At 29.9% G+C, this 23,638-nt stretch overlaps 2 protein-coding genes across 2 annotated transcripts; one reads left to right on the top strand and one right to left on the bottom strand.

The window, feature by feature from the left end:
• Window positions 1-2,431: 2,431 nt before the first annotated feature.
• LOC124838195 (pentatricopeptide (PPR) repeat-containing protein) lies at window positions 2,432-5,232 on the bottom strand. Its single transcript, XM_047313728.2, has 2 exons — window positions 3,968-5,232; window positions 2,432-3,625 (listed from the first exon to the last, which is right to left on the bottom strand). The coding sequence occupies exons 1-2, from the start codon at window positions 4,724-4,726 to the stop codon at window positions 2,852-2,854; spliced, it is 1,533 nt and encodes a 510-aa protein (XP_047169684.1). The 5' UTR covers window positions 4,727-5,232; the 3' UTR covers window positions 2,432-2,851.
• Window positions 5,233-11,491: 6,259 nt separating this feature from the next.
• Window positions 11,492-12,747, top strand: LOC148198687 (uncharacterized). Its single transcript, XM_088115454.1, has 5 exons — window positions 11,492-11,644; window positions 11,727-11,817; window positions 11,994-12,120; window positions 12,263-12,388; window positions 12,526-12,747. The coding sequence occupies exons 1-5, from the start codon at window positions 11,523-11,525 to the stop codon at window positions 12,636-12,638; spliced, it is 579 nt and encodes a 192-aa protein (XP_087971580.1). The 5' UTR covers window positions 11,492-11,522; the 3' UTR covers window positions 12,639-12,747.
• The last annotated feature ends 10,891 nt before the right edge of the window (window positions 12,748-23,638 follow it).

Here is a 23,638-nt window from a genome sequence, read left to right as displayed (position 1 = left end):
TATTATCATTTCCTTTGAACATAAATTTGAATAACGATAAAGTAATATAAGTTTGTTTGATATATATTATAAGAGTAAAATAATTATAAAAAATATATTTTTTTGTATTTTTTTTCAAAAAAAAGAAAAGTAAAAAGGAAATATCAATGAAGGTAAAAAATTTGTTTGTATAAAAAATATTATTATTATTTTTGTAAATTTTGATTGGAGAAACTTTTAATCAAAGTAAATTTAAAACATTGAAGAAAGAAAATGTGAAGATTGGAAAAAAGAAGTAATTATGGAAGAAGTGTGATTGAAATAATTGAAGTGGAGTTGTAAGGTAGAAATGAATGTGAAAGTAAATGCAAGGAAGTCAAACAGTAGAATACAGTTGAGTTAATTAAAATTGTCTACTTCAATACTTTCATTACAAAGTTTACTTTTCTTCTTCCTTCACAAAAGAAAACACATTTTTTTAAAAAGCATAAATAGACAAGCAATGATAGTACCATCAGAGAAAAAGCTCACATGTCACATAACAAACCTTTTATAAAATAACATACTTTTTTTTTCCTTCTTCAACAGTATCAAAGTCTTCCATGGCTTTTTCTTCTTTTTTTCCAAAGCTATGCTTCAATTTCAAGAAGAACAATACACCAATGTGGTTGATCTTGGAAGCAGTAATTAATTTTATAGTTCTTTCATTTTTTAATAAGCTTTTTGAAAGTATCATTTTTTCAAATCAAGCTCAGTTCTTCTTCCTCTGCAATTGCAAATGGAGGTACAGCAAAGATAGAACAACAACAACAGTAATGACAAAGGTGTAGAAAGTATAAACTGCTGTTAGAAATAACAGGGTGTATTTCAGAACCTAAGCATAATAGATAAAACTTTGGTGAAAATAACACACCCATGCTATCAAAGCCCAACACCAATTATTACACAAAAGGTCATTTCTTTCTGCACTTTCATAATTTCGATTTGCATTTTCAAATTCAAAATATAATTTTTAATATTTCAAATTATATATTCTGAAATATAAAATAAAAAATGTATTTTAAATTATATAATTCAGAATAGACGCAAAGTAAAAATATATTTTAAATTATATTTCAAAATACAAAATTTACATTTTAAATTATATAATCTAAAATAAATAAAAAATTGATGGGAGTGCAAATTGAAAGTATAAAGGTGGAGAAAGAAATTGCCTCAATAAAAATACGCACATGTGTCCAAGTAAAAAAAAACCGAAGCCTATGACTACAACATATATTAAAGGAAACCAAATGAGAAATTAAGAAAAAGATACAATCTTTGTAAAGGAAAAAACGCTTTCTAATTTTTATTTTAATTAATTAGTCAGGCAAAGGACAATTAACTGGTAATTGATATTTTTAGTTGTTTCACATATCTAATACTAATATTTTTCATATTGGTAAAATGTGTATCTCTTCTAAAACATTTATTTCCAATAAAAGTATAAAAAAACATAAATATGTATGATATACAAATATTGTTTATAAATAAGAAAATTATCTTAAAAATTTTCAAAATTTATACCGTTAATCATACAAGTAATTTAGGATGATAATGGCTTATAATTTTTACTTAGACTGTATATACAAAATATAATTTCTATCTAGACTTGCACAATTCGAATTACATATTTATTACATTACAAATTTTTCTACATCTTAACTATCCTTTAATTCCTCAGTGCAAAACCAAATTTAAGATAATACAGCAGAATTTTTAAAAACAAAAACAAAACTTGTAAAATTAGTAATTTCTTAACATTATTTGCACCTATATACTTATTTCATCATAACATCAAATAATATATAAATTTAAAAATATAAAGAAGAGTAGCACAAGACATCATGTTTGTTAATAAGGGAATTTGATAACCAATACCATACTTCTAGAGTCAAAAGGAATTATATAGATATCAAATTTCTAAGAATTCATATAAGCAACTATAAAATGTATCATAATAAGCAGAAAACTGTAATCCCTTCAAGCAAACTAAATCTTAAAAAGAAAACATTAATGAAAATAAAATCATAAAAAAAGAAATTGCATCAGAAGGTGCTGTATTTCAACAATGAACAATGGTTGGTTCAGTAACAATCAGGATTGATTCATTCTCATAGTAATGTTTACACTAATAAAGAAAAAATAAATAAATAAAAGAAGACAAAGCACACACAAAAAAAAAATATGACGGTGAGTGCTTGAACACAACTTGTGAAAAAAGATTATATCTGTTTGGCTTGTCCATATTCATGCGAGCCAAGACAAACATGAAGAAACGGTGTCTCAGAAAGGCTTCCTTGCTTATCTCATAAACTTATCTCATTATTTTTCAGATTTCAATAAATTTTAATCAATAAAAAAACTTATTAAAAGCAACGTGTTAGTAATTCTCTCCACAATAGTATCATCATCCACCGAATACACAGGAAATTCATTCCAGAGAAGATATTCATCGTCATCGTATACAGTACAACACTGTTGTTCCACTGGTATTGTTCCATTTCACATTAAAACTATACAAACTATATACGTAAGCAAGCACCGAGAAAATCAGTGCTCCAGGTATACAAATCTGCCTCCAAAACAAAAGATTGGCACAGTACCATTTCATTTTCCATGTACTGATATGGAAAGTGATGGAACACAATGGAGTGAAATGAATAGATGGAAGGAAAGAAAAAGGGGGTACTTCATGTAATGGAATGGAATCAATTCCTTTATGTTCCATTCCATACTGTTTCAGGCAATCCAAACAATGGAACCAAGTATTATCATCCCATTTCATTTCACACTATTTTGCTCCTATCTATCAATCCATACACACATAGTCTTAGAGCATTTTCACAACCCAAAGCTTATATTTTCTTATATACAAATGTACAAGACAAGGTCCTATAAGGTTTGCATCAGAGAGGGACTTACAGAGCCTGACATAAGTATCTAGATTTCCATATTGCTGGATCCTTTTCCTCAAACCTTGTAATACAGCAGCCCTGTCCAAGTACTCCGGATAGAATCCCAACTCAAGCATTTTCATGACAGTCTCTGCTGCCTCAGTAAAATGGCCACCTTTGATATAGCCTCTCAACAACCATGACAGACTTTTCTTCTTCTGCAGCGAGCTCGCAAGGTCCAACCTTGTCAGCAGCCTTGCTGTGGCATTGCCCTCTTTCTGTGAAGCACAAATGGCAAGAACAATGTCATACAGATCACCATCAGCTTCCTTACCCACAAGCTTCATCTCCCACAGCTGTCTCTCTGCCTCAATTCCATGACCAGCACAAATGTACATAGCAAGGAGCCTCTCATGAACCACTCCATATAGTGATGGGCTGCCATCTTGTATTACCCAATTGGACAACCGCACTCCGTCGGCCAGTAGATCAGATTGATACTTCTCGGCAAGCTCAACATCTTCTAGATCTAACTTGGTCACCAACCCGGCCCTTGTGAAGCTTTTCAACTTGCGCAGAGCTTTGGCAAATTCATTCAGTTCTTTAACCACCGCAGTCATTGCAACAAGGTAACTATAGACCTCTGGCCTCAAGCCAGATTCTCTAAACCGAATCACTAATCTAACTGCACTTCTATAGTCACCCTCTGCCTGCAAAAGAAAACACTTACAATTAACACTTCCGAAGATAGTCCTGAAATGAAACCGTAACAAGTATCCCAGAACAGTGATAAACAGCAGTACATTATCATCATCTTCATATAGTTCCACACTTCATATCAGACAAAGGCAGCTAACACAACCGAGTGATGCAAACTAGAAAATGTGAGTAACAAGCTAATTCACATCGTCTAAGTCAAGGGAACCAAATGATAAGTAACCATCACAATGACTCGTCCAACTAAGACTTTACTCAATACTATATTCAATGTTTCAAACAAGAGCTAACTAACAATCCAACAAAGTGAAAAAAAACGAATATCAACTGCTTACCATCATCTTCCAAGCAAGATATCCGGTTGGCCCTCCTTTATGCCCTTCTTTGTCCTCCGAAGCATAAGGGATTCCGCGCCTCAAAACCTCTTCCACAAACAAGACGGCTCCTTCCTTCTCCCCCATTTCCCAGTACAAGGAAATCACCTTCTCAATCATGCTAAAACCCGGCCTCAAACCAACGCAATCCATGTCCACAAGCAAGTCAACCACATCACACACACCATGCTGCTCCTGAATCAATCTCTTCACCCAACCGCACATGATGGAAACCATGAGCTCCATGGTCTCCTTGTCCACCCTGTTCTCCTTCCTCAGCCAATCAAACACCTCCAACGCACACCACGAGTCCCTCCCATCCTGAGAGAAATACACCAACACGAGCTGCAGTTCCCTTGCAGACAACCGGTCATTCATCTCTTCAAGAATATCAGAGGGCTCCCTTCTCATCCTCTCAAGCTCCTCAATTGCCTCGAAGAACCCTTCTCCCATTTCATCCTCCTCATCATCGCTGGTCACAAACTGGTCCAGCTCCACCGACTTCAGAGCCCTAAGACCCCTCACTGAACCGTGCTTTGCAGCAACAATGGAGGGCTTTTGGAACTTAAAGGATCTGGCACACACCCCATCATAGAATTTGAGGGAAAACCCACAGTGTGCTGCAAGAAACATCAAAGGCTGTCTCTGTTGTGATGGCGAACCAGAAGAAAACACAAAACCCAATTTGAAATTGGGAGCAAAACCCTGTGCATAGGCCATTTTTCTTCCCTCCCTCTCCCTCTCTCTCAGTTCTTCAGTGAATTCAATTCAGTGGTACAGAGAAGTGCCCATGAACAACCAACAAAAAAAATAACAACAAGAAAATGAAAAAGATTGAATCTTTGTTTCTGGGTTCAGTGAATTCTGAAGTAAATTTAAAGCCCCAGACAGAAAAAGAAAGAAGAAATAGAGAGAACAAGAAACCCAAATTTCCCACAATTTTCTGAGTATCCAAACAAGATGCCACTCAAACTTAATCCATCCAACTAAGAAGAAAGAAAGTGACTTGCGAGCAAGAAAGACCGAAGGGCCACAATTATCGGCATAAAATTTCAATGAAAAAGATTAAGTGAACAAAATTCGAAAAAAAAAATAACAGAAAAAAGAAAAAAGAGAGGTCGCATGCGTCTTTTGGCATTGAAACAAAGACAGAGACAGCAGAAGTTGCAATTGCAATTTGCTTTGGTTGCTGCTAAGGTCAGAGAGGGTTTATGGGGTTAGAATACGTGTACCAACCGCTGCTACACAGTTCTCTCTCACCGTTCACTGGTTATTAAATCTGTCAAAATTATATATACAAAAAAATTAGAACAAGCTACTTACTCATATGTTATTTCGTACACATTATAATACTTATTTCCAGATACAATAAGATACGAGTAGAGTTTGCGTAATGGATTAATATATTTTTTATTTTAAACTTTAATAGAACTAGTTTATGGATTTTTAATCTAAAATTTTAATAAAATTAGTTTATAGATTTTTTTATTTTATATGATGTTCAATTTTTTATTTTTTAAAGTTATATTTAAGTTTCCAATTATCTTTTTCTATTTTTCTCATAAGTGAATATGATTGGAAATATTTTCAACAAGAAATACTTTAATACTGACAATTTTATATGTCGCTTTGTATCTAATATACTTCACTCATATTATATTGGGTCTAAATTACCAAGACGAACCTTAAATATTAAGTTATAATACACAATTTCCTATAAATTGTCAACATATTATTATATTGGTTCTAATAATAATAATGTAACTTTAAGGTGTTATTAAATCTGTAAGAAAAAAACGTGTTACTAAATAAACTAAAAGTTAGTTGATAGTGTACAATTATTGACCAAAGGAATTATAAGATATCGATGAATGTAGCACAAGGTACCAACATATAATGTGTAGATCGATCATTAATATTAGTTAATTAAGTTCAATTATTATTATTATCGGAATCCTTCTAATGGTAGGACAATTAAATCACATTTAACTAAAGCTACATTTATAGAAGAACCATGTTTAACAAGATTGCTTCCGATTAAGGATATTTATGAGAAAAATTTCTATTCAAGAAACATAATAAAAATGAGTCGTAAAAATTGTTTTATTTAAGAAGATAAAAACTATTTATATGAATTCGAGATTAAATTTTTATCACGTATTGAGAATGTTAAAAATTTGATATTTATTCTGAGTTAAATCAATTGTATAAACTTATTAACCAGGTTTATCTATATTTTTTTAAATAGAAAAAGATATATTATAAATTATTATTATTATTATTATTATTATTATTATTATTCAGTGTCAGAACCTTTTTAACTTTGCTCACTTAACTAAAACAATTCTATTATTAATTAATTTTTATTCTTCTATAGAAAAAGTTAATACGAATGCCCGTTCTAATTACCACCTCCTTAACAAAAGTAAGCCCAAGAAACATAAAAACTACGTAAACAAATACGTTGATGTGGATCTTTTGGGCTTTGTTATTCGCACCTCGTTTTCTTTTTCCACTTCAAAGTTCATTTATTTTTGTTAATTTATTATTTTACAAGCTTTTTTGTATTTTCTCACTTTTTTAACACATTTTCCTTTTCTTCTACTTCCATTTTCTTTTGCCTCAACGAGCAACTTCTTCCTTTCTGTTTTCTCATCTTCTACTCTCACTGTACCTCTTTTTTTTCATCTCTCGTTGTAATTCGATTTTTATTGAGTACGAATACATATAAAAATTAGTTCTCTTTTTGAATAAAAAAATACACTATATTAACAGAATAGAAATATGTTTCAATGGTATTAATTTTTCATTGAAAATTAACAAAAAATTGTTTCCGTGAAAAACTAACAAAAAACTGTTTCCATAAAAAAATATTGCATCAATATGTTCAATTCTACGTAGGACTGTAAAATATTGAGAATAAAAGAGTTAAACTTCACACTTAACTTATTAGAAATTGGAAACAATAGTAGACCTAAATAATTCAATTCATGAATATATTTAAGGTTGTTGATATAATCTTTCATACATGTATCTCATGCTTTAGTTTTATCCATGTTTTTAATCCATGGAATCAAACACTTCTTCAACAATGACAGATAGAATAAAGGTTCAATTAATATTAAAAAATTAAAATAATAACTAAATAACACATAAAATAATATTGAAAACATAATATCATAATTGTATAATGTTAAAAACTAAATTTATAACCTAGTTTTATATATTCTTATTAATTAACATACACACAAAAGTTAATCAAATAAATTATAATACTTTAAAGTATATAACCTAGTTTTATATATTCTTATCATCTAATCTACATACATAGCTAAATCAAATATGTTATAATACTTACGTCAAAGTTTCAATGATAACTATGAGAAAATAAAATATTATTTCTAAACTATAAGAATTTCAATAATAAATAACTAAAAGTTAAATAAAGAATGTGTACTATAACATGCATAAATGAAATGGATTAAAGATATAAACCTCTTAATATACAATAACTACTAGTGATTAGAAGTCTCACATCAATTAAAATAAGATAAATTTAGAATATATAAATGAGTGCAGAACTTATTTTACAAACAATTTTGTGGAGTTGAGTTAAATTTAAAGTTTAGTCTAACGTTCAAAATATATATATATATATATATATATATATATATATATATATATATGGGTGGTTTTAACACTAGTTTCAATAATTAAGATAATCGTAACAATAATTCACTAATTTATATAATACTTACTTTTTTTGTAAAATCATTTTCTAACGGAGATAATGTTATTAATAAGATAGTGATATTATATATATTTTGTATTTGTAAAACCATTTTCTAATACAAATGAACTAAACTTCGCAACATGTCTTATCAATCTGTGAAGGATCCACTGAACTCCAACAGCTTTCTTGGAACATTAATTTAAAAAAGTATTTATTTTTAAATAATAAAACACAGATAATATTTCTAGAGAGTAATACTAATAATATGGTAAATTGAGTAAAATTTTAATAGCTAAATGTTGAAAGTCTAGTTGCCTTAAGTTTGGAAAACTGCTAGTACTATTTGGAATTCTCCTTTTTCTTTTGGTTGCTTGTTTAACTTTTTCTTCATTTATTCTTTTGTAAATGAGGAAGTAAAAATAGATTCTAGACACTTACATTAATTTTCTGGAAGCATTAAAGAGTAAGTTAGAATTGCATGAGAAAGAAAATGTGTACACAATTTCACAACCATATTTAATTATACTTTCTTTGTATTATAGGGTTGGGAACAGTAAAGAAAAATATAAAACAAACTCCCTTATTTTAACTATTGCTTAAAATACATATCAAATACCAAATCTCCTTAACTTACAATCAATTATTTGTTCAATATTAGAATCTGTATCAACTACTCGAATTGTTTACCATGCACTATCCATTTTAAAAGTCATATTTTCACTTCTGATGCCTCGTGTTTTACTTTGTTCATATATTTTTTGTAAAATGATAGCTAGTGAAAAGAAAATTAAAATTTTAACACACATATAATTACGAACTTTCCTAATATCCAAATTGAGCAATTATCTAGGAGTGCACATGATTTGAATTATTTAATACCCAATTAATTGTAATCTAACTCAATTAGATTATGTTGGGTTTCATTTCAAACTTGGCTTAATTATTTCAAGACATACTCTTATACTTGTGTTATAATTCAATTGCGTTATTTTTTTTTCTTTCTATGTCTTAAATTTGTTTGGTCAACATGTTATGTCTTGATTTATTATTTGTAAAAGAGAATAAAATATTTGATGTATATTTCATATGTGAATGTTGCTTAATGTAATCGGATCTTTGAGTAAAAGTCTAAAAAGACATTCTAATACTTAAATCAATAAATCAATATGTCATATATAATAAATATTGTAATAAAAGGAATCTATTGACATATCTTCTAAACAAAGACTATTTATAATATTTGAATGAGTCATGTGCCATGTTGTGTCAACATGGTTGGTTGAGGTGTATATGTCATCTACTCTATGATACATTAGCCTTCAAAGTAAAGGCACTTTTGGTCAAGAATCTAAAATGATCGATGTTACTTTGTTTTGATGAAGTGTTGGTCGAGGTGTATACGTCCTCAACTTGGGAAGAAAATTACATAAATTTAAAGTTTTTTAAATTGTTGCTATATAATATGTGAACCATTTTAAAAATATATATAAAATTGTTGCAATAAAAACTTTCTACTACAAGAAACGAATTCATTAGTACAAAACACTGTATAACGTCATGCGTTCAACGTCCAACTACTGGATAGTCAACGTTAAACATGATCGGTGACATTTTTGTAAATAAATGCAATTATTCAACATCGTTTAGGATTGTAATTCAACGTCATATTGGGTAAATTTCGTGAAAATGTTTGACGCGAAGGTGAAAATGTACTTACGTATGACGTCAAATGCCCTAGAATCAGACGTTATATGTTAGTGAATTCAATAAAAATTTGAACGAGAAGTTGAAAATTCATTCACTTTATCTTAGCGCGAGACTCTCTTCTCTACTCAAACTTTTCTCAAACGAAGCTTGGCGATCAACACATGCAATTTTTCTTTCATTTGATACAAATGCATGTTGCTTAACTACTTTAGGTATGATTTTTGTTTGTTTTGACCGATTGTTTCCAATTTCCATGTTCTTGTCTTTCATAGACACTTTCTGCTTTCTCTCGCTGATGACAACACTTTATTCCGACGAACTCACTTTTTTGAAGGTTAGTTTTTGTTTTCAATAACTTGTTGTTGTTGTTGTTTGTGTTTGTTGTTTATAGTGAACTACACGTTATACATCTAAACTTTATGGTATAAATGAGAGTATATTGAAAACAACTCCAAGTGACCTGGAAATTTGTGCAAAAAAAATATCATGTGAAGCCCCACAAAAAATTTTAGATCAAAATTCAAAGTCTAACTATTTTAAATATTTTTGCAAAGTTTGAAAAAAAACAAAATAAATTTCCAAAAAAATAGAAAACAACGTTTTTTGGAGAATCTAGAAGGATTAGCTGGCTATGCCAGCTATCACGTTATCAGAAAGTTTTTTCTACCCCAAATCCATATATAATAATAGCAAATCGGACAACCGGAGCAAATGTTATGGTCGTTTAAAGGTCTAGCCATGTTCACCTTCCAAATAATTGTTATACTTCACACAAACCTAAAGTAAGAGCTCTCGGTGTTTTTTCCTGAACTAGGGATTCTAAAGGAGTGGTAAAAAAAGATTCAACCAAAATCAATAACCATAATTATCAAAACAAAAAATAACAAGTTAATACTACTATTATTATTGTCACTTTTTGTTTTTGTTTATAGTTCATATGTCGTATAAAATATCAAAAACTGGATTACATATGTTGTTTTTCTATTTTTTAATCTCGCAGAGTTGTAAAAAATCATAAAAAATCACAATTAATTGAAAAAAGAAAAAAGTTTATTAATGTCGGACAATAGAAAAATTCAACATTAATTGACGTCGGACATAAAGAGATATCCGACGTCAATTTGTTCTATTGGGGATTGGATTGTTCTATGTCCAACGTCAATGGACGTCGATCTCGAATTCGACGTAAAATGTCGAAAACATCGACGTTATATGGTGTTTTTGTACTAGTGATTTTGTTATAAAATTGTTATATGGTGTTTTTTTACTAGTGATTTTGTTATAAAATTATTAGAAAAATAATGTAATAAACAATGAAAACGTTAAAATATATATAATATTAAATTTAGTAGAAAATATTTGAAATCCAAAGATGAAAAAGAGAAAGATATACAACAAGCAATAAAGATAAACAAAAGGTTAATATTTAATATCTTATGCGTTTTCTAAAATCATTTTCTTATATAATCTATGTCCAATAGAGGTTTTTTCCTCTTCTAAACAAAAGTGTTGCATGTCAAGAGAATGAAAGCCATAACATCAATATGGTAGTTTTAAAAAAGGAAAATGGTTAATGAACATAAAAAAGGTGCATCAACACTTAATATACACTTAGAGAAGAGAGTAAAAACAAATAATAAGTTTGTAGGTATATGATGTGATAAGGAAAAAAAATGCATGATAGATGTAGATTAAATGAAAGTAAATGTATATCTTTGCTCTAATAAAAAAATGGTGTATATGTGCTGGCATGTGATTTGAAAGCTTTGGTATCATAATTTGGCCACAACATACTAATGATGAAGGCTTAATGCCAAGGAGCAGTTTCCATACGAGGGAAGTTCTTCTCCTGTGCATGCTTGAGGAGACAGCTACACTAATTTGACCAGCGCAGACTAATTTGTTGTCTTGTTGAAAACAGTACCTTAATTTCTGTCTCACATGAGTACCAAGCCAACTTCGCATAAACATCATCAATATATATATTAAGGATGCTACAGAAATTTTATTCCACCTGATTACCTCCTTCTACCTTTAACCAAAGCCATTTTGCATTAGCAATCTATCATTTTCTGGATGGAGCAAAGTGAAGGGAGAGGAAAGGGAAAGAAGGTTCAAGATTCTTCTTCAAATGCTGAACAATCCCAGGCTGAAATGGGTTCTGTAGGACAAAACATCATGGATCCACAACTAAGGAGGTAAGCTATTTTATCTGAACTTTTAGTGATAGTACAATGGAATTTTTGTTAACATACCTGTCTTTAAGTAATTTCCTTGCAGATTATTCTCAAACAGAATTTCTGCCCAAAGATCAAGACAGAAGAAGGTGAAGTTAGTTGAGGAGTTGGAAAACCGTGCCAAAATGTTGCAGGTGAATATTCTTGTTAATTTTTTTAAAAATGAATGTAATGGAAAATGTTCGTATATGTTTTTTAGAGTTAACTATGTTCATATCTATGTTTACTTCTGAGTTAACTATGTTCAAACATGGCTGACCAGTTTCAAACATTTCTGTGCGATTATCACATTATACGGATTCTTATGCAGGATCAAGTAGCCCAACTTCAATCAATACAGGCTCGCCAACAAAGCCGAATGCACAGTTTAATGGTAGAAGAGCAGACATTGTTCCATGAAATGGAATATCTTGAGAAAAAGGCAATGCTCAGAGATGGTAAAGTTGTTTCATCTTTGGAATGTGCTTATGTTTGCGTGTTTCTGCATATATACCGAAAAAATAAAGCTGTTTTATTACGCCAATTGGCAAAACATTAGTGGAGATAGTGTCACTAATTTTTGAGGCATTGTCCTTTTAGCTGAAGATGAGAAGAACAGGAAAAAAAAGAGTAGGCTAGAGAAACTTCGAGATATTAAGCAACAGCAATTGCTTAATCTGCATGATCCTTTTGCTGGATTGTCCATTGATACATCCTCAAATCAAGGTAGCAAAACATAAAACCTTGTGTACTAATTATCACTTCATTTTAACTGCGTGAAAAACTACTGTTAATGACACATTTGCTGAAAATATATAAACTGATGTAAAAACTTAAAATCACAGTTTTAATAATTTTTGTAGGAGATGGAGCACGGTCTTCATCAAGGCAAGAGCTGGACATAGCTGCTGCGGTGGATGAAATTATGGATCAGACCAATCTTTCAATGGCAACTGCTCGCAATCCCAATCCTTAATTAGCCATTTTCCTTTCATCAAACTCTGCTGCTTTCACTATGGTTTTGTGTGACCGTGTTTGTTTTCAATGTTTATGTTTCAATAAAGATGATTTCTATTGTTAATGAATCCTGGATTTAAATGATATCTTAAATGTTGTTTATGGTTGTTTTTAAGAGAATATTTATAAAAAAGTTTGTTTTGCTTTTTCAATTTATACATCAGAATATATATTGAATATCAGAAGAAGTTCTTGAATATTCTTGTGATATCTTCCGTTTCCAAATATATGCATGTTTATTGAGTGGTCTTTATATTCCTTTCTATTATTGCCATGTGTTTTAGATTTTTCTTTTTACAATAAATTCATCAAATTTTGTTGTCTTGCCCACGTGTATATTTTTCTGCATTTAACCCTGAACTGTGGGGCTAGGGTTCCATATGTAAAATAGAACAAACAAAACATCTCGCGTTTTTCTTTTGTTGCGTGGTAAATCATGTAAATTTAGTTAATGGATCACCTAATGATATGAAAAGAAATCGAGGCCTGTGAAGATCGAACGTGTTCGTATTATCAAAGATTTTGAAGTCGCATTGCTTGTAGCAATGCCATTCTCAATTAAAGAAATGGTGTGAGACTGAAATGTGATTATGAATAAAGTTTAGAGATCAACTTGACTTAGTCGCTAAAAAGATATATACATAATTCTAACTAATATATCTTTTTATTAATTTTTGAATTCTGTTTCTTCCATTAATTATTTTTATAAAATAAGAGTTTGATGTTAGTTTTATGATTATTTATGATATTATTATTCAAAATTTTATTTACATTATTTTATAAAACAAATTAAAGGTGTGCATAATAATAATAATATGTTAATACAGATTTTTTAACAATATTATGATCTTTAATAGGTTTAAAGTACGTCAATGCACTAACAAATAAATGATGAATCAGTGAAAAAATAATATATATATATATATATATATATATATATATATATATATATATATATATATATATATATATATATATATTGTTAAAATATTTTAAAATTTGTTGTGTTAAAATTTTTTTTTCTTTTCGAACAGCCATAAATGGTAACCAAATAACCTAAAATGTAAAAACACTAAAACCAAATGGTTGATTTTGCATGGATGAAATATATTACTTACACCTTTTTCATTCGTATATATATATATATATATACACACACGTATATATACACACACGCGCGTAGAAGATACTAAAACAATTTTTTAAAAGGAACTAAAAAAGATCAGTTAAAATACTTTTTCAACTAATCATTCATAAAAGCATAAACCCTCTATGTTTTTAATCGCACAGGTCTCTCTTAACAAATGGTTAACTTGTTAGTTCAAATTAGTATATCGTTTAAAACAACTAATCGTTGAAAAGGAAATTTCACATTTAATTAAACCCTTCTTATATCTTCACTGATAGCAGTGAACCACAGCTACTTGTAGCCACTACAACAATATAGAAACATACTAGAAACAGCACACCACGCAAATTTCAAGACAAATATTGAACTGGAAAATCTCACAACATAGCTAAGAAGTTTTGGAAATAGTTTCATGTAAACTGATGGCTAATTAAGGTCAGAGTTCGGAAAGGGTCTGCTTATATCATTCATCATGGATCCAATGTAGTTGTTAGGCAGATTCATGTTCATTCCATGCATATTCGGCACAGCATCAGGTATCCACATGTGGCTCGGCTCTTCTGGTATGTATGAAGTCCCCACTCCATTTCCTGCAACTGTAAATTCAAACAAGGAAAGTATGAAGACATCCCAGATGAAAATCCACGCATGTACATGTAGACAACCTTTTTTTGTTGGTACGATGTTATACCTCATGGTATTACGCACAGTTTCATTGGAAATATGAATACTTTACCTCAGTACAAATTTATTAGATGAGTTTAGTTTGATGTCTTCGTATTTCTATTTTTTTTTTTCTTTAATACATTTTAACATGTTGCAAAGGATAGATAAAAAAAAAAAAAAGTTACCTTGATATGAGTTTGGATGATTGTACCAATGCTGCATCGGATCAATATTGCAACTAAGAAGAGGTGCTTGCAACAGCCCTTGTTGCATCATCACACAGCATTCCCTCAGCCAATTCACTTCGCTTTTGTTCATCTCAATCTCAGCTAAAAAGACAATGCCCTTAAAATTAGTGAAGTTATCAATCCACAGAGGTTTTGTCAGTTACTATACATGCATGAAATAACTTTATTGTTGGCTGGAATACACATACAGATTAAACCACATGCATCCTAAGAGATTGTTACCATCTTTGAGCATATTCTCTTTCTGAATAATTTCCATTCTCTGGCGCAATTTCAGTTGTTCCTGCTCCAAGAGCTGCTTCTGGTTCCGACAGCAACCAAGTTCAGGTTTAAGACCTGCTATTGCATTCTGCATAAGAATATACATATACATATATAAATGAATTATAACCTCATAAATAACAACTAAGAAATTTTGAAAACTTGTTCAGTTACATAGCTAAATTAAAATATACATTGAATCTGAACAAAAGTGTTAGCAAAGCAGATATACGGTTTTATACCAACAAGGGTCAGAGGAAATTATCAGAAATTGTTACCGTGACGGTCAAATTACTCGTTATTTAGCTTGATTGAAAATCAATGATAACCTCAGTAACATGTTTTTTTTTTTTTAAATATTAAAAGAAGGATTACCTCAAGACTTTTTCTTTGAGTTTCCAAGTAGATCTTATAACATTGCTTCTTCTGCCATGCTCTTTTAGATGAAAGTCGATTAGACATGATTCTACAAAGAAATTAAAGAAGAAAAATTGAATGATATATATGCAAAAATTAAACCCTTTTGATGTAAGTATATATTTTTGCAGGTCAGATAAAAAAACCTACCTCTTTTGCTTTTGTGCATCCATGTCAAGTTTTGCAGTTTTGATTAGATGAAATGTGGCATAATTGGATCGGAATGTGTACTTATATATAGCAAGAAATGGTTTTGATTTATGAGGGCACGAACTTTTATGGAATAAAATGTACCTTATGCAGTGAACAGATTAGTCTGATGCTGTTTGTTGGAAGTTTTTTTACCCTCATAATTATGCAAACTTCAGAAACGGTAATAATCTTTGGCAGATTGCTAATTAATTAGGCTACAAATTATATATATATATATATATATATATCATAGCTGTCTCTTCACATAGAACACTTAGTTTGAACCCATATTTGACTTGTAGGGAAGTGAACCTTAATAATTAATAAGATTAATGCTGTTATAACGTATTTTTATGTCATTTGACATGTTATAACGTATTTTTATGTCATTTGACATTTAAAGAAGGATTAAATATGTTTTTCGTCCATTAAGTATCACACGGTTTTAATTTTAGTCTTTACTCAAAATTTTGATGATTTTTAGTTCTCATAGTTTTGAAACTCTTATTATTAGTCCTTAAAATTGGACGGCGTTAACTTTTAGTAGATGTGGCTAATGACCAGCCCACGTGTGATGCCACACTTTTAATTAACGTGGCAGTAAAGGTGTGGTGGTGGATATTGGGCAAAGATCGAATGGTGTTGGGTAAAGACCGAACGGTTATGGTGACGTGTAGAGTGCAATATATGGAAGACCGAATGGTATTGGGCATAGACATGTCACAACCATTTTTTAAGATTCGTTCAAATTCTAACATTGGGAGTACATTTTCATGTTAATGTTATGTCCTAAGTTCTCTTTTGCTGTCGAATTAGGTCAAATCCATATTCATTTGTTCATTACCTCATTATTCAAGTTTAAATCCGTTCAAAGATCTTGAGCAATATCGTGCATGTTATTCGAATAGAATATAAAAAAAATGATAAACTCATACCAAGGATACAAAAATACAAAAGAAAAAAAAAATTAGATATGATAGATTCATGTCCCCTCCCTACATTTACCAGTCCCTCCCTACATTTACCAGTCCCTCCCTACATTTACCAGAGTTGGTGAGTTGACTATCAGGATACCATTAGTAATGAACAAGATCTCTCGAAGATTTTGATATTGCCTATATTACAAATTTAATAAGCATGAAAATAAAAATATGATGTTATGATAATTTATACATTACAAAAATAAATAAAAAACAAACAAAAAACATACAAAAATACAAAAGCAAATTAAGTACACATTGTACAAACCTTGTCCAAATTCGACTAGCAGTGACCGATAAAGAAACACAAACAAATAAAAAATAATAACGAAAAAATTTTGTCTCATTGTACATATTATACAATAATTTCATAAATGTTGCCACAAGTGGCTGTCCAAATAAAAATAAAAAATAATAAATAATAAAACACAAAAAAAATCTCCTTAAGGAGACTCTTGATTAGGTAACGATAGTCTCAAGGAAAGCTCTGTTGAAGGACGAAGAAGGGCACAGGTTCAGAGACCTATTTTCCTTCATGTTTGAGGGGAATTAGAAAGGGGTCTAAGAGCTTTGGAGCCTATGGAGTTACCTAGGAAAGATCTTCAGTTGTGTAATAAAGATAAATAAGAGTAAAAAAATGCAAACATAAAATATAAAAAATAAAATAAACAAGAAAATGGAGAAATGAGGAGAAATCCAAAGGAAGTTTACCATACATAAAGGGCTAAGGGAGGGGATATGAAGAGTCAGAGGCATTAGTGATGTCTTGTTGCAGGCATCGTTGCTTCACTTGATGTCCATAGTTTTAGAACCAACAATAGACGTTGCACTCTTGATTTCCTCATAATCCCTAAGTCGTGTTGTGATCTCACGTACTTGCTCTCAACTAGGATTTATTATCCCGTGGTTGAATATAGTGACTAATATATAAACTTGCTCCTTAGTAGGCCACCACCTTTTATAACCTGTCTTAGCTTCAATCTCCATTCTTTCTAAATTTTTGATCATTCTTCTTCTATTAAAAAAAAAGTCTACAAGTTAAAAAAAACATGTAAAATTAAAAGAGTTATTATGTTTAGGTCGAGTGTCCATTTTTTTTTCATTTTGTTTCTTTTCTTTTTAAGTCAATTTTGTCAATAGTCTAGTCTAGGCATAAATCAAGCTCATGGTCTTCGCAACGGATGCTAAAAGATTTAAGTTCAAAATGTCCATGTTCATATTTTGTTTATATCAAAATAAAAGTTTCTTCTTTTTTCACTTTTTAATCGGGATACATGATGTTGTTATACCCAAATGTCTCTTTCATACCTTCAAACGAAGGAATGTTAATAGCGGCTTTCCAGCCTTTGTACTCTATGTTAAGTTTCGATACAAGTGCTCGAAAGAAAATATATGTGAGAGAGATACAATGACTTAAAAAAAAGAGGGAAAATAATAATAATAAAGAGCGAAGAACAAAGAAATAGAACGTAAAAGGAATGAAAAAATAATAAATGATTTTCATTTCACAACACATTTTTGTTGGTAAAATTATTTGAAATAAATTCAAAAAGGTAAAAATCAAAACATGATTTTCTTATTTTTTGCATATTAAAAAGAAACTAAAATATTTTGAAAACAAAATAATAAATGAAACAAGGGTGTTGCTCCCTCCACCTCCACACCTTTCTTCCTCCACCTCCCCTTTACTATTTTGCCCTTAAATAAAATTTTATTTTTAGGGTTAATTTTTTTAATTTTACCCATTCACAACCTATTCCACTAATAACCTATTTTAGTTCCTCCTACATGAGTAAAATATTTTTCTTTTATTTTAACATTATTTTTCTTCATCTCTTTCTTTTGTCGCGGTGAGATACTACAAGTTGTAAAGGTTGGTGGTAGTGGAAAGAATTATCAAGTAGTCTCCCTCTCGTGGTGCAGTGTCGCTCTCGTGATGCAGTGTCGCTCTCGTGGTGCAGTGTGTGGAGTGGTGCAGTACGTGTGTTGCTTCCTTAAGGTGTGTTTTCGAATAAACCTTCAAATAAAACCCTAAAATAAAAAACGTAACTTTTAAACGGTGACATCCTTCAACGGATGTCAACATCCGTTTAAGGAAAGAACGGATGTCAACATCCGTTTAAGGAAAAAAACGAATGTCAACATCCGTTTAAGGAAAAAACGGATGTCGACATCCGTTTTTTCCTTAAACGGATGTTGACATCCGTTTTTTTCCTTAAACGGATGTTGACATCCGTTCTTTCCTTAAACGGATGTTGACATCCGTTCTTTCCATAAACGGATGTTGACATCAGTTCTTTCCTTAAACGGACTCTGAGTTACGTTTTTAATTTTAGGATTTATTTTATTAGTTTATTCTTTATTTTGGAAATATTTTAATAATTTAATTTAAATGTTTTGATTTATTATTTTTTAATATATTTTTAATGTATTTTAATAATGTAAGGAAAATGAAGAAGAAAGAATCGTATGAGGAGAAGTGAAACGGAGAAGACAAATGGAGTTGTAAAGTAAAACAGAAGACAAATTGTTAAACGAAATTGAGAGATGGAAAGATTGAGTGCAGGAAGTAAAGTAGGAGAACTAGGTTTGGAATAAATTAAAATAATAAAAATAAAAAATTTTAATTTGAGGATATAATTGGAAATAAAAAAAATTGGGGAGGTGGAGGGAGAAAGGTGTGGTGGTGGAGGGAGCAACACCCATGAAACAAAGAGGGAGAAGAGTTATCAAGCCCATTAATCTCAGTTATGTCTGACCCATTAAGTCTAGTTGTGTTTGACACATTAAGCCTATTTATGTAAGGCCCATTAATTCCAATTGTGTTTAGCCCATTAATCTAGTTGTGTATAGCTCATCAAACCCAATTGTGGTTGACCCATTAAGCCCAATTATATTTGGCTCATTAAGCCTAGTTGTCTTTGACCCATTAAGCTCATTTGCGTCTAGCCTATCAAATCTAATTATGTTTGACTCATTAAACCTCGTTGTGTTTAGTCCATTAATCCCAGTGTTGCATAATTGGATGAGAATGTGTACTTATATATAGCAAGGAATGGTTTTGATTTATGAGGGCAGGGACTTTTATGGAATAAAGTGTAACTTATGCAGTGAACAGATTAATCTGATGCTGTTTGTTGGAAGTTTTTTTACCCTCATAATTGTGCAAACTTCAGAAACGGTAATTATCTTGGCAGATTGCTAATTAATTAGGCTACAAATTATATATATATCATAGCTGTCTCTTCACACAGAACACTTAATTTGAACCCATATTTGACTTATTGGGAAGTGAACCTTAATAATTAATAAGATTAATACTATTATAACGTATTTTTATGTTCATTTCACATGCAAGATTAAATATGTTTTTTGTCCGTTAAGTATCACACGATTTTGGTTTTAGTCCCTACTCAAAACTTTGATGGTTTTTAGTCCTTATAGTTTTGAAACTTTTACTATTGGTCTTTAAAATTGGACGGTGTTAACTTTTAGTAGATGTGGCTAACGGCCAGCCCACATGTGATGTCACACTTTTAATTGACGTGACAGTAAAGGTGTGGTGGTCGATCGGCCTGGTGGGTGGTCGGCCAGAATGTCTGGTGGTCGGTCGGCCTGGTGGATATTGGGCAAAGACCGAACGGTGTTGGGTAAAGACCCAACGGTGTTGGTGATGTGTGGAGTGCAATATATGGAAGACCGAATGGTATTGGACAAAGACCGAACGATATTGGGCAAAGACCGAACGATATTGGTCAAAAATCGAACGGTGTTCAACAAAGATTGAGCGCTGTTGGTCAAAGACCGAACGGTTATGGTGACGGGTGGAGTGCAATATACGAAAGACCGAACGGTGTTGGGCACAGACCGAACGATTATGGTGACGGGTGGAGTGCAATACATGAAAGACCGAACGGTGTTGGGAAAAGGTCGAACGGTTATGGGCAAAGACCACCATGCCGACCACCAAACCGAGTGACCGACCACCCACCAGGCCGACCGACCAGCACACCTTTACTGCTATGTCAATTAAAAGTAATAAGGTGGCATGACACATGTGGGCTAGCCGTTAGCCACTTTAAACAAAAGTTAACACCATCCAATTTTAAGGACTAATAGTAAGAGTTTCAAAACTATGAGGACTAAAAACCATCAAAGTTTCGAGTAGGGACTAAAACCAAAATCGTGTGATACTTAAGGGACGAAAAACATATTTAACTCTGCAAAATATACAGGTAAAATGATTATAAAAATGTAATTTTTTTTATTTTTTTAAGAAAAAAATGATTTTTTATCGTCTAAATTTTTTACATTTATTTGACACTATTTTTTTTTTACCTTTTACTCTCTTTTTTAATTTAAAAGTTTATACTTTTATGACAATTTTATCTTTATACTCTGAATTAAATAAATATAAAATTGTATCATAGTATTATTATTTTTTTTTTAAAAAATAATAATAAAAAATAATGTTAAATAAATGTAAAAAATTTATGTATCTCAAACATATTTTTTTCATTAATAATACTCAAATTTTCAACCAAGATACCAGTAAGGAATTTCCTTTTTCTTTTTACTTTATTCCATTTATTTAAAACAAAAATTAAAACACTTGTAGTATTAATATTAAAAAAGATTTTAAATATATTTTTAAACATTAAAATCAGGGTCCATTAATATATGTTAAAATTGAGAAATAATGTTAAAAATTTGTCTTTTTATTTTTTTTATTTTAGATCACATTCATGAAATTTAATTCCTTGTAACCCAACTAGAGTTAATTTTGGTAGATATTTTTATTTTCATTTTTCTTTTATTATTGTTTCCACTTTTAAGCACATACCATATTTTTCCTTTTCTGTATTTATCTACTGATGGAATGAGAATTTTTATACAAATAACTTATCTTAAAAGTCATAAATATCTTCCATAAAACAAGAGTGAAATAGGACAAGTATGTTTTGTTGTAGATAAGTGGTTAATCTCCTTAGTTTATTCACTACAAAAATTTCAATATTGCTAAAAGACAATAGACTAAATTGTAATTTCTTTTATTTTACTTTTTAATATATATAAATAATATATATATATATATATATATATACTTAAAAACACACTTAATTATATTAAAAAATTTTAAGTTTTAATTTCATCACCTAATGTCTTTAATTAAATAAATTAAAATGATTATTATCTCTACATAATACATTATTTATTACAATTATAATAATGAAAACTTAACCTATAAATAGCAATGATTTAGGTCACATTAATCTTATATATATGTATCTTTTAAATAATATAATATAAAATAATAAATATTTTGAACTATTTTTTTAATTTTTAATTTAAAAATACAAGTGAGTGGTTGTCTACTCTCTAATCTATAATCCTTCGATTTAACATGGGTTATTACTTCCTACACCATATGTTTTGTTGTGGCGTACGTTCAAATCACCATTTTATCTTAAACGAAAAAATTAATATAAAAACATAAAATATATTCTAAATATGTTCTAGATTTTTTAATTCATAATGCTTCCAAGAAATTATATATAACTTTTATTGTACAATTCAAGATATAATTTTATATAAAAAATACATTATATATTTTGCATTATACAAGATTTAAATATATATATATATATATATATATATATATATATATATTAAATTGTATAATTTAGACTAATTTTGAATTTAAAAATATATTTTATGCACAATATATTTTTAATGTATTTCGAATCTTACCATATCTATAGATTTAAAAATACATTTTAAAATTTACAATCTAAAATTTATTTAAAATACATTTTAAATTTAAATTATGTAATCCAAAATATATTTTTAATCCGAAATTATATTCTGTATTACAGATCCAAAATGCATTTAAAACTATAATTCATTTCGAATTAAAATCAATAATGCACTGATAAAATTTCTTCAAATAAAACCCTTCAAAAAAGAGTTGTCTTTATGTTGAGTCGTTTATGATAATTAAATAAAAAATTAAAAAAATAGTTTTTTTTTTCAAATAAATATAAATATTCGTGTGATTCTTTTTTGTCATCTTCATTTTTCATAACCAGGTCAAAATCATAAAAATTACAAAACCTTCAAAATCACAAAAAATAATTTTATCTTCCACTTGTTTTGTGTCTAGCTTGTTGTTTACGTCACGACATTATTTTTTTTTTAATAATTCAAAATACCAAAAAATCATAAAATCCCCAAAATAAAAAATACCAATCCCTTTCAAATCCATATACCATTCAGAACTATACGTTATCCTTGATTTTTCATCATAATTGAAAATACATAGGAGCGACGTCAATCATTGTCAGGTTCACTTTCCAAAAATTCAAAATTATCCATGATCATTTCCAAACAATTTTCCAAACTAAATTTTGTAAAAGAAATACGTACCCCTGATTTCTTACATGAGAATACGTACGAACAAGGTCAATCATGGTTGGACTTCCTAAAAATAAAAAATATTTTTATTTTGTATTATCTTGCATTGTTATTTTTAGGGAAAAATAACTATTTTGAAAACCATATCAAAAATTTGCATATTTAATTAAAGAGACTGCCTTTAGAGAGGTGTTAGAGTGTTAATACCTTCCCTACACGTAACCGACTCTCGAACTTAAAATCTGATTTTCATAGACCATGTTTTTGTTTATGGTTTTTCCGTAGTTTTATAGAATAAACTATGCTGGTGACTCCCAAACTCGATTTTCAAACTTGTTTTATTTCTAAAAACGGTATCGTTGTCCCCGTTGCAATCTCGATTGCAACAGATGACAACTCCATTGGGGACCCGTTTTCAAGAAAGTCAGGCCATTTAATTAGATGCACAAAATTGATGTGGTTTTTCTTTATGTTTTTCCCCTTTATTGTTGGTTATGTAATGATTTCTTTTATGTTTGAAATAATTGCTTGTGTCTATCATTTTATTTTAAAATTTGAAATAATTGTATGTGTGTATTTCTTTTATTTTTATATTTGAAATGATTGCGTGTGAATATTTTTCCTTATATGTTACATGTGAAATAATTTTATG

This window comes from Vigna umbellata, chromosome 5 (assembly GCF_029865625.1).
Source record: "Vigna umbellata cultivar VRB3 chromosome 5, Vumbellata_1.0, whole genome shotgun sequence".
Taxonomy (NCBI): domain Eukaryota; kingdom Viridiplantae; phylum Streptophyta; class Magnoliopsida; order Fabales; family Fabaceae; genus Vigna; species Vigna umbellata.
The sequence above is the reverse complement of the archived record's forward strand: the minus strand, read 5'-3'. Positions and strand labels throughout refer to the sequence as shown.